Raw genomic sequence first — 25,417 nt, forward strand, 5'->3', positions numbered from 1 at the left:
CACAGGAAGTGGATTAGAAATATACCCTTCACCTTTGGTGAATTTCAGAGGGATAAAATAAATTATGGTTCTAACTCTGACTACTGTGCACAGGCCCAAGATATGAGAAAAAGATTAATTGAAAGGGGTTACAAACCAGACGACCTGGATAGAGATATACACAGAGAGAATGTTATACTGTAGATAAGAGCTTCCCAAGCAGCACTCCCTAATTATAGAAGGACACATCCCACCGGTGGGTCTCTCACTGGTTATCACCAAGAGAGCCAGTGAGGGACCCACTGATCAACATTAGAGCAGTGTTAGTGCAGTAAGTAACAGCATAGGACAGTAACACTGGAACAAATAGCAGTGATCAGGGGAACAAATGTGATGATGTGCCCCCTCCCCATCCACTTCTACATGATAAAAAAGGAACTACAGCATTTTTGCTCCAATATTTGAGATGTTTTATTCAACAACTGTTACATCTTGATCGTGCCACATTTTTGGTACAATTTATTTTGTGATAAACAACATTTACACATATATCATAAACCTGATTACATACATATCATGTGCTTCAAGTTTTACACGTATAATTATTGTGTAGCTAGATTATATATACCGTGCTGTATCATTTCCGGGGTCACCTGTTTATGGAGCGAATGTCCCATGTAGCTGATTACTGAAGCTCAAACTGAATTTTTGCAAAAGTATAATCTAAACCTTCACCTCTAACTTTTATTTGATAACTATTTGTTTATCTTAAATCTACTTCTATCCTTTTCAAACTATATTATTAATGTTAATTCATGTATTTGTATGTTAGTATCTGCATGTTAGTATCTTATATGTTAGTCCTAAATACTATTTCTGTTACTTTCTTAAACGAATAATCTTATCATCTTGCAGCAATATCTAATGTTAGTTTAATGTTTCATGTTGGTATATGTTAGTGCTTCATTTATCTAAGCCCAGGTCCCTCACTGATGTCATGGCATTTTTGCTTTGACAAATGTATTTTCTTCCTTGAGTTTTGCATCTGGAAGATTTGGGTCCTTATTCACTAAGTGTGATAGCGCTGATTCTGCGTTACTGCACTGAAAGTCCAGTGTAAGTCAGTGAGGCTATCTGTACGGTAGTACATTATCTGTATTATTGCATTATACTGAGTGAGACCGTTTGATATATGTTGTTTTATTGTAGAAGATGGAGATATGGACGTCTCTTTGATCTAGTTATCAAAATCTCCCAGCTGCAAAATAGTGTAAAATAACTGCAGCACATTCTCTATAGGAAAACAATCTCATTAGATTAAAGCTGCAGCTCAGGCAATATCCTGCATGTGTGTTTTTTTTTTTTAATAAATCAGTTCTGTAGTAAGAAAAAATACTTTTAGCATGTTCTGTTTAAAAAATAATAATTTTGAAAGACCAATTTTCTTGTATTCTATTTTTAAAAGCATGCTTGTTGCTATAGCAACCATTTACATTCCCCATATTTAAAGATGTCGCCAAACTTTGCCGATCAATACATGGAGAACGAATTGACCGGCAGCTATGCAGTTCTTTAGGTAAGTAGAGATTGCCCACATGAAACTATTGAAGTAAAAAAAAAAACTAAAAAAAAAAAAAAAGCCTGAACTGCAGCTTTAAATGGGATTCATGTACTTTAATAAATCTGGTGCTATTTTCATTTTTAAATTATGCCCCAGTTTTGCAGCCAAGAAACTTTGACATAGCAGAGGTTCTCTGTCACACATACAAGTCATTATAATTTCACATGTACAGATTTAGCAGGTTTCATGGTTCCTTTTTGGTGAGATATGTGTTGATATTCTGCCCTCACACTGCCCCCTGAAATACTGTGATCTATTCTGCATTATAACGGGATATGTTGTGTTTTCTGGGGGAATAATGAAACCTGCTACATTTGTATTCCTTCTTTGATAGAACTGGTGCAGTTTCTCCTCTTGCTACAAAGACCCCAAAAGGAAGAACATGATTTCTTTATGTAGTGAAGCCTTGTATGACTGAACAAACGATGTAATACAAGATGCTACTGTAACAAGCTCTAGGAATACCCATACACATGGGCTCTGTCAGGTCCCTGCCCAGAAATGTGATGACTGCAGTTTAATAGTTAAGACTAGAACAGGCTTTGGGAAACCTGTGTGACATGTGGATACACTTTGCAGAATACAATAATAAAATACAAGTTAAATGATGGATGTTACAGAATACTGTTTGTTATCTGTAAAGTATAGAGACATTATCAATGCAACACAGGGAACTATAATTAAAAGGAAGTGGCATGATTGTAACAAAGCACTTCTAGGTATAGAAACAGTTGTTGTCCAAGTTATTTTGCTTATCAAAGCACTTAACACAATGACCAGTAAAACAGCGATACAGGGGCACTTTCTTATTAATGGCCGACCAAGCGTTATGAACAGTATCGTGTGGTCTATTGAAATCTACATGATAGACATCATTGTAAACAAAAGCTCTATTATTATATGATGCAAACACGTCAAGCTGGTCTATAATGTTATATTCCCCCCCAGGTTTGGCGCAGACCCCTGTACATGGAGAGTTAAGCGTATAAAATAACACACATCCTGCTTTAGGTTCGCTGTTCAGCAGAGCTTGCACTGGGGATATTCCTCCTTGATTCTCAGGAAAGAGGAGACGAGCTTCTGCATGCTGCCTCTTATTACCTATATCTCTGAATGTAGCCGCCACCAGGTTTCTTCCGTTGTATATTTCAGATGCCCGAAGTCTCAGTAGAAAGTCGTTGGCACTTTCATGTTTCAGTGCTTCTTGTATATTTTCATTAGTAAGTTCGCTGCATTGGGAGGGGGTGCTGAACTTGACAGCGTAGGAGTATTGATGCGCAAAGTTTCTGTATTCAGATAAAAAGCATATTAACCTTATTAGCATTATTCTGACAGCGCTCATCATCGAGGGGTGGGGGTTCTCAGAACACGCTGCCTGGGACCCCACCTCCTAACTCAACCAGAAGACTCAGTATCTAAGGCTACAGTATCAATATCACCCAGCTCCTAATACGTCATACAGAGGTCCTTATAAAACAGTGCCACAGACCTATCCATATAACCCAGCTGCTAATACAGAGACTCCTTATTAAACAGGGCAACAGTTCTAACACCGAGGTCTCAGCACACAGCTTCCCCACTTCCCCTTTAGCTGGTGCTCACAGGAGATCCCATTTCCATCACACATTGTTGCAAAGATTGTCACAAAAAATACCCCTGACCTGACTCTGTGCCTATAATATTGTCAATTAAAGAAATGAAAGAAAGCAGAGTCACTCGCTGAACATGTTACACCTTCTTTATCTTTAATACATATCAGTCTTAGTAAGTCCAAAGCATTGTCAGGAATAATTCTGGGGTTTCCCCACCTTCAGGCAGCCTCCCTGAGTGACAAGGGTGGAGGTGTGACTTTGTCTGTGTGGAGCCCAATCCGGGTGCAGACTTTGTGCCTTCCCTCCTTGTACTAGGGAGGAAGCCATTCTAAATTGTAGTCAGTCTGAGTCTCACCCCGCTTAGAATGGAGGCCTTCAGCCTTTTTATGGGCTGAGGAGGAGCAGAGGCCCACTTGAAAGGCCTAAAGCCTTAGAGTGGGACGTAGGTACAACCAGAAGCTTGGAGCATGAGAAAGACTAAATGTATTCGCTGCATGAAGATCTGAAGTGAATATGAATTAAGAAGGCCTTGTTTTATTTACCCCTGCTTAAGTCTACAGTCTATTAAGGAGGGGTATGTACGATGTACAAAACGTATGTGAGGAAGGTGGCACTCCACAACAATTAATACGAAACAATAAGAAAATAAATGTTGTGGTGCACAGGAACAGAGAGGGACACCTGACCCCCTCAAAACAATAACCAATATATTTATGTAGCCCTCTTTCCCCCCTCTAAGTGATATTGGGGTAGGTAATTGTATCTGACTACTTCTCAGTGTGGTTGCGGTACCTGTTTGACAACCAGGAGAGCCGAGCTTCCGCCACGGGGAACCTGGGATATGTACTTACACTTGGTGCAGCGCCTCCACTGATGTGGGATCCCAAAGGGGTGGGAGTGTGCCCTCACCAGAACCCACATACAGTAAATACACACCATGTAAATAAACAGTATTTATTGAGCATGAACCATAACTTCAATAACACTCCTTTTGCATAACATCAACACAATATATCAATAACAGTGCATCACTCTGAATGCATACCATCCCCTCACCCACATGTCCATCATCACATTCCCCTCAGTCTCTTGAGTGTCCACAACAATAATGATCAGTGTGAGTGTGAGGGATAGCGCTTCCCTGTGTTGGGGCCCGGTGGTGCACTTAATATATACTACCTCCCTGACCAGTCCTGGTCAGGAAAATCCTTGGAACTCAGCAACACCGCACAGTGATCCCACGGCGTGCTGCTCTGGTCTCTGCAGGAATGGATGCACACACTGACTCCACAGGATAGGAATCTCCATCCGGAATGATCCTTGAACACAGTCTCTGATACACGCTTTACTGACAGTCAGATGCTGTCAGAGAGCAACCCTCTTGCTCTCTAAATATGGTGAAAGAGTCCCTGTCCTAAGGCCAACCATATACCATACAGCTTCCTCTGGTGTCATAGGGGACTAACTGGGCCCTGGGTATATCTCTACCCTAGTCCCTGCATGCAGAATAACTCTCCCTGTAACTTCTGTCTGATCCCAGACTCTGGCAGCTCACCACGTACAACTGGGACTGGTGATATCACACACACTGAACAACTAGAAAGCAACCCCCCTCCTTCCTATGAGGGGCCTCTCACTGACACAGCCAAATAACTGCTGTGGCTGCACTTAAGGCCACACTGTGCCTTCTAGTCAGAGCACACAGCACGACAGCTATGTCACTGACAAGATTACACACACCTAAGTGCAGGGTCCCTATCTAAGGGGCCTTCCCTAAGAACTTACCCACTAACCTAGTGGGGAGTGGGGCCTACCTAGAGCCTGGGGTTTCTCTGGCCTGGTACAGCAGAGCCCTGCTCTGTGTACACTACCTTCCCCAATCTCTTCCGGGATTTAACTGACAAACATGGTCCCCGCAACATTGTAGCCTTCGTCCACAGGAGAAGCTGCAAAACCCTATTTGCTGGCTGGCTGCATGTGATGTGGGTGAAAGGGCAATCCCCAGAGGCTGCTGGGAATTGTAGTCCACTCAGGACCTCTGTAGCATTGGGACTGCGTGCGCTATCCTTACTGCGCCTGTGCAAAGCTGTAATGGTCGCCGCTATGCTTAACTGCGCCTGCGCGACCTCTAGAGAGCTTTTCTGCCTCTCTGCCTTATCACAGGTGAGCTGGGGAGCCAAAGGGGACCTGGCTACATTTATATAGTGGTTCCCAGCACTCAATATGAAAAAAGAGACACAAACGTCAATATGAGAATGAAAAATTATACAGTGGCGACACACTTAATTCTTACCTGGCTGGAGCCGCAAGCCGAGAGGTCTCCTGGCTTGCTAATTTTTTCCCTCGGCGTGCCGCGCGTCATCGATGCGCGGTCATGCTTCATCGGGAGCGTGCGCGCATGGCGCGCGTGCCCAGGGCTCCCCGAGGGAGCCCTGGGTTGCTGTAATGTGGGGGATGGCGGTGGGGGCTCCGGGGGACCCGGCGGACCTGGAGAGGGGAGGGGGAAGCCCCGATCGGAGAACCGGTCCTCCGAGGCTCCGGCGCGCGCACGGGACACCTCGGCGCGCGCCCGGTATCTGTCGCGGCCGAGACCGGGCAAAGGTAAGAATAAACTCGGCCGCGACAGTATATTCAAGAGTAAAACAGTTCAAAGGCTCACTCTAATGGGGGCTAGGTAGTTATTTAACATGGAACCAATTGGGTAAACAATAGGTGAAAACAAAATGGAGTGAGAGGGGATGGAGGGAATACAAAGGGACAAAAAGAGAATAAAAACAAGGGGGGGAGGGAGAAAGGGAAAAAAGAGACAATGTATAAAAAATGATCAGGCGACGTAATAAAATAAAGGGGGGGGCAAAATTTCAGGGACTACAGCACCCCTTCTTCAGGCCCGCTCCTACAGACTAGTACAGTCTGTGTTACTTTCCCAAGTAGTATACCTCCACCCAAACACTTCTCAAATTACCAACGTATAAGAAGAAAGAGATAAAAACACAAAAAACAGCGCAAAACGCTAATGGTGAAGTACATCAAGAATATATATTAGTGATAATAAAGGGTGAGTATTCTGCGTACATCAATTGTATAAAATAATCGCATTTACGTGTATAACCACACGAAATTACCACACGGCAAACATCAGATCAACCGGTCTGGAGGAAGCAATTCTGTGTAGATTGGGATCCCTGATGAAGAAGCATTTTATCAGCTTCGAAACGCGTAGGATTACTTTTATTACTATTGTGGTACCTTTTTATACCCCTTGCCTTATTTCTGTGTTCATTCGAACATTTTTACTGTATGATTCCTGCCTACATTGAATCTGCTGCGGCCCGTGTGAAGCTGTATGCTGCGCGTGTGACGTCATCACAGTGCGCTTTCACCGGCGGACTACCACTGCCCAGTACCAGTTGCAGAGACCGCAGTAAGAGTACACCATTGTACTCCAACGTTACCGGCTATCAGAGACTTTAATCTTCTGTGCTGAGCGCCTGAATGCGGGACACATGACCAGGTGATCGAGTGGTCTTGCTGGACGCTGCGGATACCATCTCCATGCTGCTGCCATAGTGAGAGATCATGGGGGACGCAGGCGACATTTCCTGACTACAGGACCAATCTACACAGAATTGCTTCCTCCAGACCGGTTGATCTGATGTTTGCCGTGTGGTAATTTTGTGTGGTTATACACGTAAATGCGATTATTTTATACAATTGATGTACGCAGAATACTCACCCTTTATTATCACTAATATATATTCTTGATATACTTCACCATTAGCGTTTTGCGCTGTTTTTTGTGTTTTTATCTCTTAGTTCGTGAGAGTGTTTTGAGCCACTCTTTTATTTAGCAGCAGACGCTACACCAACGGTTTTGTATGGTTTAATCATTATTTATCACTTCCACAGTGGGGTTGTACCTTGAGTGATTATAACATTTTTACTTATATCACCAAGGACTAATTTTATGGTGTATGATTTAGACATTGTCTTTAATACGCTTGAGTGTTTTTTGGGTTGCGCACTTTTTTCTGCATAAGAAGAAAACAAGTAAAACTATACCAGATGTATTTATTTATAAAATATTTTACCAGGAATAAATACAGTGAGAGTTACCACTCGTTTTCAAGTATGTCCTGGGCATAGAGTTAAGACAAATAATACATGGTTACAAATACAGTTACATAAGTCAACAGGGTATACATTACATACAAGACATTGCATGCACAGTTAGAGATAATATATATTATGGGCGTATGAAACAGTTACAGACCAGATGCACACTGGTGTCAAAAATGAATAAACCGACTAAGTCTTGGGTGAGTACACAAGTATATGTGTCTACCTTAAGTCAGTAGAAAAACCAGGCTGTGTGGTGCTCTAAAACGTAGACTCAGCAACTTCAATCGTATTTTGTATCGGTTGTATCCTTGAAGTATCCCACATATAAATGGTGACCACCTATAGCATAAACACCTAATTCCACTAGTTATCAATAAACCGGAAGAGTATAACCCAGATAGGTAACTACTCACACTAGCTAGTGTCCAGCCAAATCATTGATTAGGAAAAAACGGTGTAAGATTGAGTAGATAAACTCACTTGTAGCAGATGGTCCTCCCGGGATTATCCTTCATCGGTGCGTGCATCCGGTACTCCATAGCAGAGGCAGGTATCCGGAAAGGAGAGTTAGAGCACAGCTAAACGAAATAAATTTGCTCGAGAGTGTGTCCCAAAAAAATAGAGGTTTATTATTCGTCAGTACATGGTAACAAGAAAAAAATGAGCCCTCAGGCCCCCACCGACATGTTTCGAGCTTCCGCTCTTTATCAAGGTGTACAATGATCTGAAAATCTCTCTTACCTATTATAGGATCCTTTTCCCGCCAATTGTCCCGTCAACCCGTCACTTAGTCGTGTCATACGTAATGCGCCTAGTTGCCAGAGCGCACCACGCGTATCACGCTTCACGCCGGGTATACCGGTGACGTCAGCGCGTCAGGGAACAAAACAAACTTTATTAATAATATAAACTTAACAAACCTAACATAAATTAAAATACTTTTATTAATCTATTAAAACATAATATATATTAGCTAAAGTTACAAACATATATATATGTGAATAAAATCAAATTAAAAAACAAACAACTAAGGTTTGATCGAGACCATATTAAAAAAATATATATTTATATTTTTAGATTATAAACATATGAATCCTCATATCCCCAACTATATCCAAAGTTTTCATTCTGCAACAAACATATGTCTACAAGATTAATCAATCAAATCAAATCACTCAAATCATCAATACATATGTTTGTTCCAATAAAATTCTCTACATTTGTATATAAGTCATATTATAAGGTATGAATATAGGGTTCACATGCTTCAGATCTTATTTTTTACCATTTTAACAGTTTTGAGGGTGAATATCTTTTAGTGTCATTGGTATGATATAATTATTACAATCATTCAAGGCAATAATTAGTATGTTATTTTATGTTATCAAATTAATATCTATACCAAAATAATGGAAAGAGCAAAATAGAAAAGATATAAATTTGTATATATTGATAATTAATGGATTTATAATAAAATTAATTAGATACCAATATTTTATTTTAGATATGGGTTTAAATCCCAATCTGTATTCAATCCATAAGGGATCCTAGTATTTAGAGTAAAAATCCAAAATAGTTCTTTTTTATCCAGTAACTCCAACCTATTACCACCCCTATATGGCATTTCAATATGTTCGATGGCTCTAAATTTCAATTTATTAATATCTCCATATTTGCAGGTTGTAAAGTGTTGGGATACCGGATGTGTGAGATCCTTAAGTTTAATCAGCCTAATATGTTCTCGCATTCTGGCCTTCAATGCCCGAGTAGTACGCCCCACATATTGCTTACCACATCCACAGTCCAATAAATAGACTATGAATGTGGTATTGCAATTTATGAAGGATTTTATAGTGTATACTTGTCCTGTATTAAAGGATTTGAAATTGGATGATTGTTCCAAAAATTTACATGAAATACACTTCAAACATTTGAAGCAACCTTTTGGTAAATTTGCCCCATGTATTTGTTGTTTAGATGTAAAGAGGCTTCGAGAGACATAATTTGCAACTGTTTTAGCCTTTTTAAAGACGAAACGTGGGCCCTCCTGATGTATTTTCTTCAGTAAGGGGTCTGCAGATAATATTTTCCAGTGTTTCCTCACAATCTCTTTAATACCATTTGCTTGAACATTAAATTGTGTTATGAACATTGGTATATTAGAGTCCCATGTGTTCTGTTTTGGATTTCTTTGTTTGTTTAAGAGGTCATCCCGGCTCATATCCTTAACTTCAGTAAATGACCTTTCAAGATTTGTTTTTAGATATCCCCTCTCCTCAAATCTTTTTAGGAGTTCCTCTGATTGAATCAGAAAGTCCTCCTCATTGGAACAAATCCTTTTTAAATGGATAAGTTGTCCTTTTGGTATAGAATTTAAGAGGGGTTTTGGATGGCAGCTGTCAAATCTTAGATATGTGTTACGTGAATTTTCCTTTCTATAGATATTTGAACCAATTTTCATGTGCATGTCAATAAATAAATATAGGTCAAGATAATGAATATGGTGAAAATCATAAGTGTAGGTGAATTTTAAATTAAAATCATTGTGATTAAGGTGATCAATAAATAATAAAAGTGATTCCTCCCCACCATCCCAAATAAATATTAAATCATCCAAAAACCGTCTATAAAAGGTGATAAATTGTCGATAAGGGTTGTTATCTCCAAATATGTGGACCGACTCCCACCAACCTAAAAATAGGTTGGCATAAGACGGAGCAAAGCTGGTACCCATAGCGGTTCCACATATTTGGAGATAAAAAGTGTCATCAAACAAAAAATAGTTGTGTGTTAATAAAAAGTGAATACAATCCAAAATAAAAGCTCTCTGTGTAAGTGATAAAGTGGAGTGTTCCAAATAAGTGTTGACAGCTGTCATACCATGTTGATGAGTTATAATGGTATACAAGGAGGTCACATCCAGTGTGACCCAGATGTAACCTCCTTTCCATTCAATTCTTGTCAGTTTGTCCAAAAGGTCACCACTGTCTCTGATATGTGATGGTAAATCATAAACAAATTGTTGCAAATAATAATCCACATATCTAGAGACACCATCTCCCAAAGATCCAATACTAGCAACTATTGGTCTACCAGGAGGGGAGACCAAAGTTTTATGGATCTTTGGGAGATGGTGAAACACTGGGATAATGGGATGTGCCTCAAAAAGAAATTCACATTCTTTGGAGTCAAGAACTCCCAAAAGGGAGCCCTCTTCAATGAGTGACTTCAGTTGTTTAAGGAACACTGGTGTTGGGTCACCACGTAGTACAGAGTATGATAAAACATCTGATAATTGACGGATAGCTTCCTCCCTGTATTGCTTTTTACTCTGTACTACAATGGCTCCCCCCTTATCCGCGCCCTTAATAATCAAATCTTTATTATTTTTCAAATTATGTAAAGCCTCTTTTTCAATCTTGCTGAGATTATTAATCCTGCTCTGTAGAGGAGACACTAGGAACGTGTATCCTCTAGAGAGGAGGACCAAGTCTCTCTCAACAAGTTTTTCGAATGTCATGAGGTAATGTCCCTTCATATGTTTGGGGAAAAACACTGATTTCTTCTTAAAACCCGACTGTTGTCTACCTAGAACATTAGAAAGATCAATGGTATCAGACATTTCATTTTCATTTATTAAATTGTTCATGTCTTGCAGACAACATTGTTCCTTAAATGTCAAGGTAGGAGGTGATGGATCTGGGCCTAGGGATGATTCTGTAAGCCCCCCTCCACACAATGGAATTTGTGTTCCATGAGTAGTGGGACCGCTCACGTCATCACCTCTATCCCTCCCCTCATCATCAATCCTATCCCCTCCATCAAAGAATCTTTTAAGGGTTAATTTTCGAACATATTTATTCAAATCAATGATAACATCAAACAGTTTAAATTTCGAGGAAGGTGCATATTTAAGCCCCTTGTCCAGTACAGAAAGTTCTGCCTGTGACAAAGGAATATTAGTTAAATTAATAACGCCTGTATCTTCAATCAAGAGTTCTTTTTCCTCTTTGGAGGGTTTCTCTTGTTTTCTTTTCTTTCCTCTTCGTGTGTGTTTGTACGCTCCCAGTTTTTTGAAGAACCAAAATATGTTTTAGGTTGAGCTTCTTTACTCCTACTGTTATTTTCTTGAGAGGTATGTCCTGAAAAACTAGGATCTCCTCTTGTCTCTCTGGTGTCCCTCTGTGGTCTAGGATTTAGTTGATCTCCATGTTTGTTACTTGTGTGGGCAAATGTATCATTATCCGAAAAATCTGATTCCCCACTTGTTGTTTGTGAAAAGGAAATATTTTTCTTGAGAATAGATTTCTGTTTATCCCCGTAATTCTTTTTAGGTGTAGAAGAATTATATCTTTTTGGGGGTGCTGGCCTTTGCCATATATAAACCTGATTACGTAAATAATCCTGCTTGTCTCTCTCAAATTTTGTTTGTTTTTTTAACATAATTTCCTTCTCCATGACTTCAATATTTGTTGATAATTTCTCATCCAGATCATTAAATCCCTCCATTTCAATAAATTGACGTAAATCCTTTTGTAATATCTGTATATCATTATCTAATTGCAGTTTTTCCTTTGTTTTAAGTTGTATAATCAAGTCCATAAGTGCAAATGAACAACAATTGAGGGTGTCCTTCCAATCATTCTCAAAGTCCACATTAACGAACCCAAAAGTGGGAGTTTTTTTAATTCTTAATCCTCTTGGGATCCTTTTTGTTCTTATATAGTTTTGCAAAGTAATAATATCCCACCATGTGCGTACTATTAATGATAAAAGTTTTTCCAACTTCGTAAATTGAATTTTCAGGTCAGACAAATCCTCACAAACCGATTCCACCGTATTGTCAAATACTTGCTCTGCTTTCTTTGCTCTCTTTGAATTATCTGAGCAGCAAAATGCATATTGTGTGAAAGTCTCATTTCCTTGATCAATATCCTCCTCAAAATCTGTATTATTCTGATCCATAATTAAACCAATAAAAAATACACAAAAAAATCCAAAAGGTATATTAATAATGTGTATAATAGGGGATATCACACTCTCTAAAGCACTGAAAAAATGACACAGTCCATGTGAGCCACCTCACAGATATAGATACACAGTAGAAAAACCAGGCTGTGTGGTGCTCTAAAACGTAGACTCAGCAACTTCAATTGTATTTTGTATCGGTTGTATCCTTGAAGTATCCCACATATAAATGGTGACCACCTATAGCATAAACACCTAATTCCACTAGTTATCAATAAACCGGAAGAGTATAACCCAGATAGGTAACTACTCACACTAGCTAGTGTCCAGCCAAATCATTGATTAGGAAAAAACGGTGTAAGATTGAGTAGATAAACTCACTTGTAGCAGATGGTCCTCCCGGGATTATCCTTCATCGGTGCGTGCATCCGGTACTCCATAGCAGAGGCAGGTATCCGGAAAGGAGAGTTAGAGCACAGCTAAACGAAATAAATTTGCTCGAGAGTGTGTCCCAAAAAAATAGAGGTTTATTATTCGTCAGTACATGGTAACAAGAAAAAAATGAGCCCTCAGGCCCCCACCGACATGTTTCGAGCTTCCGCTCTTTATCAAGGTGTAAAATGATCTGAAAATCTCTCTTACCTATTATAGGATCCTTTTCCCGCCAATTGTCCCGTCAACCCGTCGCTTAGTCGTGTCATACGTAATGCGCCTAGTTGACAGAGCGCACCACGCGTATCACGCTTCACGCCGGGTGTACCGGTGACGTCAGCGCGTCAGGGAACAAAACAAACTTTATTAATAAAATAAACTTAACAAACCTAACAAAAAAACTCCCACTTTTGGGTTCGTTAATGTCGACTTTGAGAATGATTGGAAGGACACCCTCAATTGTTGTTCATTTGCACTTATGGACTTGATTATACAACTTAAAACAAAGGAAAAACTGCAATTAGATAATGATATACAGATATTACAAAAGGATTTACGTCAATTTATTGAAATGGAGGGATTTAATGATCTGGATGAGAAATTATCAACAAATATTGAAGTCATGGAGAAGGAAATTATGTTAAAAAAACAAACAAAATTTGAGAGAGACAAGCAGGATTATTTACGTAATCAGGTTTATATATGGCAAAGGCCAGCACCCCCAAAAAGATATAATTCTTCTACACCTAAAAAGAATTACGGGGATAAACAGAAATCTATTCTCAAGAAAAATATTTCCTTTTCACAAACAACAAGTGGGGAATCAGATTTTTCGGATAATGATACATTTGCCCACACAAGTAACAAACATGGAGATCAACTAAATCCTAGACCACAGAGGGACACCAGAGAGACAAGAGGAGATCCTAGTTTTTCAGGACATACCTCTCAAGAAAATAACAGTAGGAGTAAAGAAGCTCAACCTAAAACATATTTTGGTTCTTCAAAAAACTGGGAGCGTACAAACACACACGAAGAGGAAAGAAAAGAAAACAAGAGAAACCCTCCAAAGAGGAAAAAGAACTCTTGATTGAAGATACAGGCGTTATTAATTTAACTAATATTCCTTTGTCACAGGCAGAACTTTCTGTACTGGACAAGGGGCTTAAATATGCACCTTCCTCGAAATTTAAACTGTTTGATGTTATCATTGATTTGAATAAATATGTTCGAAAATTAACCCTTAAAAGATTCTTTGATGGAGGGGATAGGATTGATGATGAGGGGAGGGATAGAGGTGATGACGTGAGCGGTCCCACTACTCATGGAACACAAATTCCATTGTGTGGAGGGGGGCTTACAGAATCATCCCTAGGCCCAGATCCATCACCTCCTACCTTGACATTTAAGGAACAATGTTGTCTGCAAGACATGAACAATTTAATAAATGAAAATGAAATGTCTGATACCATTGATCTTTCTAATGTTCTAGGTAGACAACAGTCGGGTTTTAAGAAGAAATCAGTGTTTTTCCCCAAACATATGAAGGGACATTACCTCATGACATTCGAAAAACTTGTTGAGAGAGACTTGGTCCTCCTCTCTAGAGGATACACGTTCCTAGTGTCTCCTCTACAGAGCAGGATTAATAATCTCAGCAAGATTGAAAAAGAGGCTTTACATAATTTGAAAAATAATAAAGATTTGATTATTAAGGGCGCGGATAAGGGGGGAGCCATTGTAGTACAGAGTAAAAAGCAATACAGGGAGGAAGCTATCCGTCAATTATCAGATGTTTTATCATACTCTGTACTACGTGGTGACCCAACACCAGTGTTCCTTAAACAACTGAAGTCACTCATTGAAGAGGGCTCCCTTTTGGGAGTTCTTGACTCCAAAGAATGTGAATTTCTTTTTGAGGCACATCCCATTATCCCAGTGTTTCACCATCTCCCAAAGATCCATAAAACTTTGGTCTCCCCTCCTGGTAGACCAATAGTTGCTAGTATTGGATCTTTGGGAGATGGTGTCTCTAGATATGTGGATTATTATTTGCAACAATTTGTTTATGATTTACCATCACATATCAGAGACAGTGGTGACCTTTTGGACAAACTGACAAGAATTGAATGGAAAGGAGGTTACATCTGGGTCACACTGGATGTGACCTCCTTGTATACCATTATAACTCATCAACATGGTATGGCAGCTGTCAACACTTATTTGGAACACTCCACTTTATCACTTACACAGAGAGCTTTTATTTTGGATTGTATTCACTTTTTATTAACACACAACTATTTTTTGTTTGATGACACTTTTTATCTCCAAATATGTGGAACCGCTATGGGTACCAGCTTTGCGCCGTCTTATGCCAACCTATTTTTAGGTTGGTGGGAGTCGGTCCACATATTTGGAGATAACAACCCTTATCGACAATTTATCACCTTTTATAGACGGTTTTTGGATGATTTAATATTTATTTGGGATGGTGGGGAGGAATCACTTTTATTATTTATTGATCACCTTAATCACAATGATTTTAATTTAAAATTCACCTACACTTATGATTTTCACCATATTCATTATCTTGACCTATATTTATTTATTGACATGCACATGAAAATTGGTTCAAATATCTATAGAAAGGAAAATTCACGTAACACATATCTAAGATTTGACAGCTGCCATCCAAAACCCCTCTTAAATTCTATACCAAAAGGACAACTTATTCGTTTAAAAAGGATTTGTTCCAATGAGGAGGACTTTCTGATTCAATCAGAGGAACTCCTAAAAAGATTTGAGGAGAGGGGATATCTAAAAACAAATCTTGAAAGGTCATTTACTGAAGTTAAGGATATGAGCCGGGATGACCTCTTAAACAAACAAAGAAATCCAAAACATAACACATGGGACTCTAATATACCAATGTTCATAACACAATTTAATGTTCAAGCAAATGGTATTAAAGAGATTGTGAGGAAACACTGGAACATATTATCTGCAGACCCCTTACTGAAGAAAATACATCAGGAGGGCCCACGTTTCGTCTTTAAAAAGGCTAATACAGTTGCAAATTATGTCTCTCGAAGCCTCTTTACATCTAAACAACAAATACATGGGGCAAATTTACCAAAAGGTTGCTTCAAATGTTTGAAGTGTATTTCATGTAAATTTTTGGAACAATCATCCAATTTCAAATCCTTTAATACAGGACAAGTATACACTATAAAATCCTTCATAAATTGCAATACCACATTCATAGTCTATTTATTGGACTGTGGATGTGGTAAGCAATATGTGGGGCGTACTACTCGGGCATTGAAGGCCAGAATGCGAGAACATATTAGGCTGATTAAACTTAAGGATCTCACACATCCGGTATCCCAACACTTTACAACCTGCAAATATGGAGATATTAATAAATTGAAATTTAGAGCCATCGAACATATTGAAATGCCATATAGGGGTGGTAATAGGTTGGAGTTACTGGATAAAAAAGAACTATTTTGGATTTTTACTCTAAATACTAGGATCCCTTATGGATTGAATACAGATTGGGATTTAAACCCATATCTAAAATAAAATATTGATATCTAATTAATTTTATTATAAATCCATTAATTATCAATATATACAAATTTATATCTTTTCTATTTTGCTCTTTCCATTATTTTGGTATAGATATTAATTTGATAACATAAAATAACATACTAATTATTGCCTTGAATGATTGTAATAATTATATCATACCAATGACACTAAAAGATATTCACCCTCAAAACTGTTAAAATGGTAAAAAATAAGATCTGAAGCATGTGAACCCTATATTCATACCTTATAATATGACTTATATACAAATGTAGAGAATTTTATTGGAACAAACATATGTATTGATGATTTGAGTGATTTGATTTGATTGATTAATCTTGTAGACATATGTTTGTTGCAGAATGAAAACTTTGGATATAGTTGGGGATATGAGGATTCATATGTTTATAATCTAAAAATATAAATATATATTTTTTTAATATGGTCTCGATCAAACCTTAGTTGTTTGTTTTTTAATTTGATTTTATTCACATATATATATGTTTGTAACTTTAGCTAATATATATTATGTTTTAATAGATTAATAAAAGTATTTTAATTTATGTTAGGTTTGTTAAGTTTATATTATTAATAAAGTTTGTTTTGTTCCCTGACGCGCTGATGTCACCGGTATACCCGGCGTGAAGCGTGATACGAGTGGTGCGCTCTGGCAACTAGGCGCATTACGTATGACACGACTAAGCAACGGGTTGACGGGACAATTGGCGGGAAAAGGATCCTATAATAGGTAAGAGAGATTTTCAGATCATTGTACACCTTGATAAAGAGCGGAAGCTCGAAACATGTCGGTGGGGGCCTGAGGGCTCATTTTTTTCTTGTTACCATGTACTGACGAATAATAAACCTCTATTTTTTTGGGACACACTCTCGAGCAAATTTCTTTCGTTTAGCTGTGCTCCAACTCTCCTTTCCGGATACCTGCCTCTACCTTAAGTCAGACAACACTAGTAATATATTAGCTAAAGAGAATATCCTCTCTAAATAGCAATAGACTGCACAAGGCTCAATTCACAGACAAGTTTATAGAGAACTGCAATAAGTCTGTTAGAACACTCTGCTGCACATGAGGAAAATACACAGAAAGACCTGGTATAAACAGCAGTGAAACTGTAAGAGAAAAAAATCACAATACGAATCCTCTGGTATCTGCTGCTTGTGAGTGGATGTCCTGTACTCTCCATGATGGTCCCTGTGTTTGTACAATGTTTACAGTCAGCATTTAAGAGTCCCAGCAGTTAACAAAACGGAGGGGAGAGAGATCCATTGTCCAATGAAAGCTTCAATCCAATCTAAGTAGGCGAAGCCTCACCTGTGTCTCAGACGGAGGGGAATGGAATCCCTTGTCCCATCGCAGCGCTGATCTGCGTGACGTCATCGCTGGAAACTCGTGTGCATGGATGTAGAGCTGTCAGCGACTCCTGATGCACGGGGAAACTCACAGACCCGTCTGAGAATGCTGATGACGTCAGCCTTATCGAGGAATGTGAGAATGCTTGTGTGGAGTGGAACACAGTGTTAAGCATACGGACAAAAAGGGATACATGTTAATCACACAGGCTACCTATGGGACTACTGCTATAGTTAACCTATTTATTTATTTATTAATAAATATGTTACCAGGAAGTAATACATTGAGAGTTACCTCTCGTTTTCAAGTATGTCCTGGGCACAGAGTTATGATGATAAATAATACATGGTTACAAATACAGTTACATAAATGAACAGGGTATACATTATATACAAGACATTGCATGCACAGTTAAAGAAAATATATATTATGGGCGTATGAAACAGTTACAGACCAGATTAAAATTTGAGACAGCCTTAGATTTGAAAGAACTTAAACTGGTGGTGGATGTGAGAGTCTCTGGTAGGTTGTTCCAATTTTGTGGTGTTCGGTAAGAGAAGGAGGAACGGCCGGATACTTTGTTGAACCTTGGGACCATGAACTGTCTTTTGGAGTCTGATCTCAGGTGATAGGTGCTGCATGTGGTAGGGGTGAAGAGCTTGTTCAGGTAGCTGGGTAGCTTGCCCATAAAGAATTTAAAGGCAAGACAGGAAAGGTGAACATTGCGCCTAGACTCGAGTAATGACCAATCTAGTTCTTTGAGCATTTCGCAGTGATGTGTGTTGTAGTTGTATTGGAGAACAAAATGACAAATTGAATTGTAGAGGGTGTCAAGTTTGCTAATGTGGGTTTGAGGTGCCGTGCCATATACTATGTCTCCATAGTCAATAATTGGCATTAGCATCTGCTGTGCGATACCCTTTCTGACCAGGAGATTTAGGGAGGATTTGTTCCTGTAAAGTACCCCTAGTTTGGCAGGTCTTGGTTGTCAGGTTATCAATGTACATTCCGAATGTTAAGTGGGAGTCAAACCATAAGCCCAGGTATTTAAAACTAGTGACATTGGTTAGGGTGGTGTTAGCGTTGGTTCTAATCAGTAGCTCAGTCGCTGGAAGCTTTAAAAATGTAATCTTGGTCCCAAATACCATTGTTACAGTCTTGTCAGAGTTTAAAAAAAGTTTGTTTTGGGAAATCCAGTTTTCGAGTCTCAAAAAGTCAGACTGAAGTATGTGTTGAAGGTCAGAGAGGCTATGGCTGTGTGCATATAGGATTGTGTCATCTGCATACATGTGTATTGAGGCTTCCTTACAAGCTGTGGGAAGATCATTAATGAACACTGAGAAAAGTAGGGGGCCCAGAACAGAGCATTGCGGGACACCACAGGTGATATCCAGGGGGTTGGAGTTAGAGCCTGAGATGGACACATGTTGGGATCTTCCTGATAGGTAGGACTGAAACCAGTTTAAAGCATGCTTCTCTATTCCAGAGCTCTGGAGTTTGTTAAGCAGGATAGCATGATCAACTGTATCAAAAGCCTTTGCAAAATCTAGGAATATTGCACCTGTGAGTTGTCCCCGTTCCATTCCACACTGGATTTCATTGCAAACTTTTAGCAGGGTAGTTATGGTGGAGTGTTTATGACGAAAGCCAGATTGGAATTGGCTAGGGAAATTTGTCTTGGTATAGTAATCGCTTAATTGGGAGTGGACACATTTTCCATGACTTTGGATAGAATTGGGAGAAGTGAGATTGGCCTGTAGTTTGAGACAGTGTTTTTGTCCCCACTTTTCAAGATTGGGACAACTCTGGCAGTTTTCCAGGTTTTAGGGATATGGCCTGCAGACAGGATAGAATTGACTATGGAAGCAATTGGTTTGGCAATGGCTGAGGCACCAGGTCGTAGGAACCTAGATTGTAGTAAGTCAGGTCCGCATTGGCTGCTTAGTTTTAGTTTACGGAGCGCTTGCGTAATCTCCTCTTCAGATACTGGGTCAAATTGAAAATTGTGGGCAGTGTTGGGAGGGGGCGGGGCTATGTGGGTACTCCCAGGATGAGATTCAGGTTTGTGGTTTGGGCTGCATTTCGCTAATAAGTTAGTGGCATACCCCACAAAGTAATTATTGAATGCATTTGCAATGTCAGTGGAGTTTGTCAGAGTAATATCCCCCTTAGTGATATTACTTGGTTGTTGATGGTTAGGTGGCTGGAATATATTGTTGATAACCTTCCAGAAGTTAGGTGGGTTTGATGTATTTTGGTGGAGATTGTCAGAGTAATATTGTGCTTTTGCGTGCTCTGTTTGCCTTGTGCACATGTTCCGCAAGTATCTGTAGTGATTGAGATCCTTGGTAGTGCCAGTTACTTTGAAGCTTTTCCACAAGGCATCCCTGAGCTGGTAGAGTGCAATAAGGTCAGTTGTAACCCATGGAAGGTGGGCCCACCGTACCCTTATTTTGCATAGTGGAGCATGGGTATCGCAGAGTTTTAAGAACTCGGATTGGATATAGTCGAGCGCAGAATCAGGGTGAGGAATTAAATCGATTCTGTGCCATGGGCAGTTGGTAAGGTCATCCAGAAACTGTTGTGGGTTAAAGTTTTTAAATGTTCTAGTGAGGAGAACTTTAGGGCTTGAATGGGGCGGTTTAATTTTCCTTACACAGTACAATATTGCATGGTCACTGAAAATATCAGGAAGGATGCCAGACAATTGGATTCTGCTGGGGTTTGAGGAGAGAATCCAGTCTAGTAAGGAATGGTTATGTAATTTCAGGTTTGTCCGTGTGGGTTGGGAAATGAGTTGTGATAGGTTAAGTGACATGAGTTGTATCTGGATTTTGTGGTTTTTAGGGTAAAGCCAATTGAAGTTGAAATCCCCAAGAACTAGCAGCTCACTATTCTCATTCAGAGAGGAAATGGAGCCAAGAAACTGGGTGATATCAGTCAGGGGTTGTAGAGGGGCTTTAGGAGGGCAGTAGATGCCAGCGAGCAAGATGGGCTTAGAAAAGGGGAGGCAGATTCTGCCAACTAGAATTTCAAAAGAGGGTGGGCTTGGGTGGCAATTTAGCAGTGTAAATTGTAATGTGTCTGCAATATAAAATAACACCCCTCCTCCTCTCTTTGACCTATCTCTCCTAAAAATTGAGTATCCCTGAATGGCGATATTTGCATCCGGGTTTTTAGGGGTTAGCCATGTTTATGTAAAAATGATGGCTTTGGGTTTATGCATAAGGCACCATGCCCTTAGTTCGTCCAGTTTGGGCAGCAGGCTCCAGATATTTATATGGTCGACAGAAAGCCCTTTTTGGAATGTAAAGGTGGAATTCTCAGGGGCATGGGACAGAGCTGAAATGGGAGGACCTGGGTTAGGTTCAATATCACCTACTAAAGAGAGTAATAGTATGAGTAGAAATAAAAACCTAGCTGTGTACCAGTCCATCTATGTAGTAATAAAATCCTTAGACCTGCCGCAATAGATCTAAGGACCAAGTGTCTTATCTTATGTACCCCAGAATATCAGAATATACCCTAGAGTACACACATGCACCTCAGAGAAATAGACCCGATGAATTTGATAATTGGGTAAGGATAACACAGATAAGAATAATATACTGGTCATGGTCAATGTTGCTATCTTGAGTCCCAACAATATGACCCAATGCTGCACAGAGAATAACTGTGTACACAGGGTTTAAACACGGTAATGGGGGCACAGCCTGTTAAAAATGACAAGCGGGTCAGGGATACACCTGCAGTCATTTCCTATCCACCACCCAAATGCACTGGTATCTGGATCAAATTGAAATAAGGATAAATGCCAGCATAAGGATTATTGCCCACCCCCGAAGATTTTCCGTGTTTGCAGGAACGAAACGCGCGTCGGGATTGACGTCACTTGCTGACGTCAGTAGCAGGACTGAAACTAAGGTTTCAGGCTAAGTAAGCAGTAACTCCTGGTATCCTCACTCCTACTGTGGCTGAATAGCTAGCTAAACGATGTTGTGGGCCATGCAAGGCAGCCACTAGTTGAGGCAGAATCACAATGTTGCCATTATATGTAACTATACAGTGAACTGGTACAGTACATTCAACGAAGGCAGCTCCCTGTGCTAAGACTGCCATGGTCTGCTGTGCTCCGATGTTAGTTTTCAGCAGCACTGAGTATGCAGAGACTCTGGGCAATCTGCTGGCATGATATAACCTATGATTACGTGGATAGCTTGTGATTACCAAGCAACCAAGGTTAATAATAGACAGTATCATACTGATTGCAGGCTTGTGGGTTCTCTCTCACAAGGGGGGTCTCTGTGAATGATATGACTTTCTGCATCTGTATTAACGGATGCTTTTCAAAGCTAGCTAACTAAGTTGTGGGCCATACAGGTAACCACTAGTTGAGGCAGCAATATTTTGTAATAGAAACCAAGTAAGGGATAGGAAAGCATAAGATATGCATCTTTGGTTTGGTCTGATCTATACTGGGACATGAATCAATGAGCAAACCTACCCGATAATTAGCTTGTGTTGTTATATATGTAGGAAGGGTCAAGAACAACCACAGAAAAGAAATCCCATAGATTTGCACTCAACTTAATAATATCTCTGAGTAGATGGAAACAAATTTCCAAACCATATGGGATACCAGAAGGTTTAAAACACAAAACAAAAAATTATTTATTAATTATTTAATTAACTCTTCTATTAGAAAACACACTAAAAAATATTTATATTGTTTTAACTTATATATAAAATCATCTTAAAAGTGCTCTAAAGAAAGTAGCGACGGAGTATGCCAGCATGTAATTATGTTTGGTGTATTGCTCAAATGTGTGCCTGTAATAGGTATACACTCAAAAGTCCAATAGGTGATATAATCACACAAATACAGAGCTCATTAGTATGCGTCTAAATCGAATAGTTTCCTTAGGTGTGCATAGTTAGTATAGTGCGCATATAAACCCGTTCGTTCATACAACCAGTCAGCTGCAGGGTTTCTGGCATTGCCTCATGCTCTGTCTCATACTCCAAAACAGCAACCGGCTGACGTCATTAGTTAGCGCGTCGCCTGACACCCAGGGTATATGCGCACTATACTAACTATGCACACCTAAGGAAACTATTCGATTCCATCTTGAGGAGTACATATTATGGGAATATTATTGCATAGTATGTGGTGACGCTTTAGAGATGTTTTGGGGCACGGGAGGCATACTTCAGCCTGCTCGCGCTGACATTCAAGCCATCCGGTTTGGTGCTATGTATAGACGCATACTAATGAGCTCTGTATTGGTGTGATTATATCACCTATTGGACCTTTGAGTGTATACCTATTACAGGCACACATTTGAGCAATACATAAACATAATTACATGCTGGCATACTCCGTCGCTACTTTCTTTAGAGCACTTTTAAGATGATTTTATATATAAGTTAAAACAATATAAATATTTTTTAGTGTGTTTTCTATTAGAAGAGTTAATTAAATAATTAATAAATCATTTTTTGTTTTGTGTTTTAAACCTTCTGGTATCCCATATGGTTTGGAAATTTGTTTCCATCTACTCAGAGATATTATTAAGTTGAGTGCAAATCTATGGGATTTCTTTTCTGTGGTTGTTCTTGACCCTTCCTACATATAGAGTGTTTCTATTTCCCATGCACCGCTTAGTGTTTACAATACTAACGTGATTTGAATATTAAGGTTGAGCAGTGGTTCACTACCTCTTGTGTTGTTATACTAAGATTCCAACAGGGATTTTTGAGGTACGGTTATCAACCGTTTATAGCAGTGTTTCCCAACTCCAGTCCTCAGGGAACCCCAACAGGTCAGGTCTTAAGGATATCCCTGCTCCAGCACAGGTGGGTCAGTCAAAATTACTGAGCGCTGATTGACCCACCTGTGCTGGAGCAGGGATATCCTTAAGACCTGACCTGTTGTGGTTCCCTGAGGACTGGAGTTGGGAAACACTGGTTTATACAGACAGTGGTAGCATCATATATGTATTTAGATTACAATCAATAGTATGCACTCAATACTAGCCACTGATCTCACGGTATACCTCACCATCCTTTATGTACGTGCACCTCTCATTTACTTGTTAGCCCTCAGCCATAGATTCAGGTTTAGATGGTATCACAGTGCCATCACATATGTTTAATCACGTTGACATTTGCTATACCCACCTGAAGTTTGATTTTTAAGACAACAGTATCACCCGTTAAGGATCAGGGAGATTTTTATTTAAGGGTTGATTACCTCGCCCAGGTGTTATCTGTCTTTAAGCTCAGTACAGAGCTTATACACCAACAACCAACAGCTAAGAAATATATTTTCTTTGCCGGTTCTGTTTGGTGATGTTATCAAACTAGGGGTCTCATGCAGTAAGCGCCAAAAAGCTGTTTTTCGCCATCTTCGCGCCAATATTGCCTCTCCGATTCAGTAAGAGCCGATAAGCTCCCAAAATCGGCATTATTTATTGCCGAAATAAAATTTTCGGCAGCCGGGTGCCGATAAGCCACTTCTTGCCACTCATCCTGCACTTTTTGAAACGCGCTCGATTCTAGTAGCCCCGATCAGCTTTTCGCTGCTGATCGGCACTCTAGAATTGAGAATATTACGGCAATCCTGGCTGCCAACTAAAGCTGGCAAGTTGCAGGGGAGAAAGATCGGCAAGGGCGCCGTGACGGCACTTAGAAAATAAAAGCTAATGTGAACATCTATTTTTAAAACATGGAGTCAATGGAGCTGAGACATATAACTTTGTATTAATGTTTCCGTGGTATTTATTGCTCCAAATAAAACTTTACTTAACATTACAATGTTATTCACTTAATCGTGTCACCGCTTACGTTCATTCTTATCAGAACATATTACCAGTGAATGTTATTATTATTTGCGTGGTACATTAATGTTTATGTTATGCTGTGTCAATGGATAGTCCTATAGTAAACTTTTAAAGGAACAGTTCCGATAATCTGAAACATGTTTCTAAAGTGTCCTGTATTTTAGTTGAATATGATCAAAAAGTAGTGATACATAGCAACGATCATGCCCTTTATTTATAGACAAACACACGACAACTTCAGAATACACTTAAAACAACACTTACTGGGGTGGGGAAACAAAATAAATTGTCTTTTCCACGAAAGCACAAGAAATGCAGTCTTTGGGTAAAACTTGCCGATCCAATATTTTGGCCACCGCAAAAAGTATTTCGTAGCAGTTCGTAGGAATTCGTTCGGGAGTCCTTAGGGCTAACGAATTCCGTAGTTTGGGGTAATTTCTTGGTTACGTTGGTATTAACCCCTTGTGTACTGGAACCATTCCCCTGCGCTTGAACGAAGTCCTGCGTGAAGCGTAGTTACATCTTGAATCATAAGAAGAACTCCGGGGATAGCCCGGCGGGCACAGTTATATGGTGCTTCTTACCATCCTTAACCTGTGCACCCAATCCCCTCCGTTGGAATATTTAACCCACTAATAGCCGCGTTGCCCGCAGTTTGCAAAAACGGGCAAAAGGCTTCCCGGTTTGCAAAGCGCATGTGTCGGCTTGACACCCGGGCACTTAGCATACCTGGGGTACACCCTTTTTCTGGCGCCCCTTGTCTGAGGTTTGGCTCGAAGGTGTCAATGGCCCAAGATCGGCCACTCTGCAACATCCCGGCCAGTTTCACACCTTGGATCTATGGGCCTTTTATACCTGCACTTTCCTTAGACTTAGAGGCTCGCACTCAGTGGGACCTCTT

At 39.7% G+C, this 25,417-nt stretch overlaps 1 protein-coding gene across 1 annotated transcript in view; it reads right to left on the reverse strand.

Moving 5' to 3' along the window:
- Window positions 1-425: 425 nt before the first annotated feature.
- The window catches only part of LOC142492589 (uncharacterized), a 30,913-nt gene continuing 5,921 nt past the window's right edge, over window positions 426-25,417 (reverse strand). Inside the window, exon 3 of the mRNA XM_075595355.1 lies at window positions 426-2,886. Within this exon, the coding sequence (XP_075451470.1) occupies window positions 2,316-2,886 (571 nt within the window). The 3' untranslated portion in view covers window positions 426-2,315. The remainder of the gene's footprint in view (window positions 2,887-25,417) is intronic.

This window comes from Ascaphus truei, chromosome 4 (genome assembly GCF_040206685.1).
Source record: "Ascaphus truei isolate aAscTru1 chromosome 4, aAscTru1.hap1, whole genome shotgun sequence".
Classification (NCBI taxonomy): Eukaryota; Metazoa; Chordata; class Amphibia; order Anura; family Ascaphidae; genus Ascaphus; species Ascaphus truei.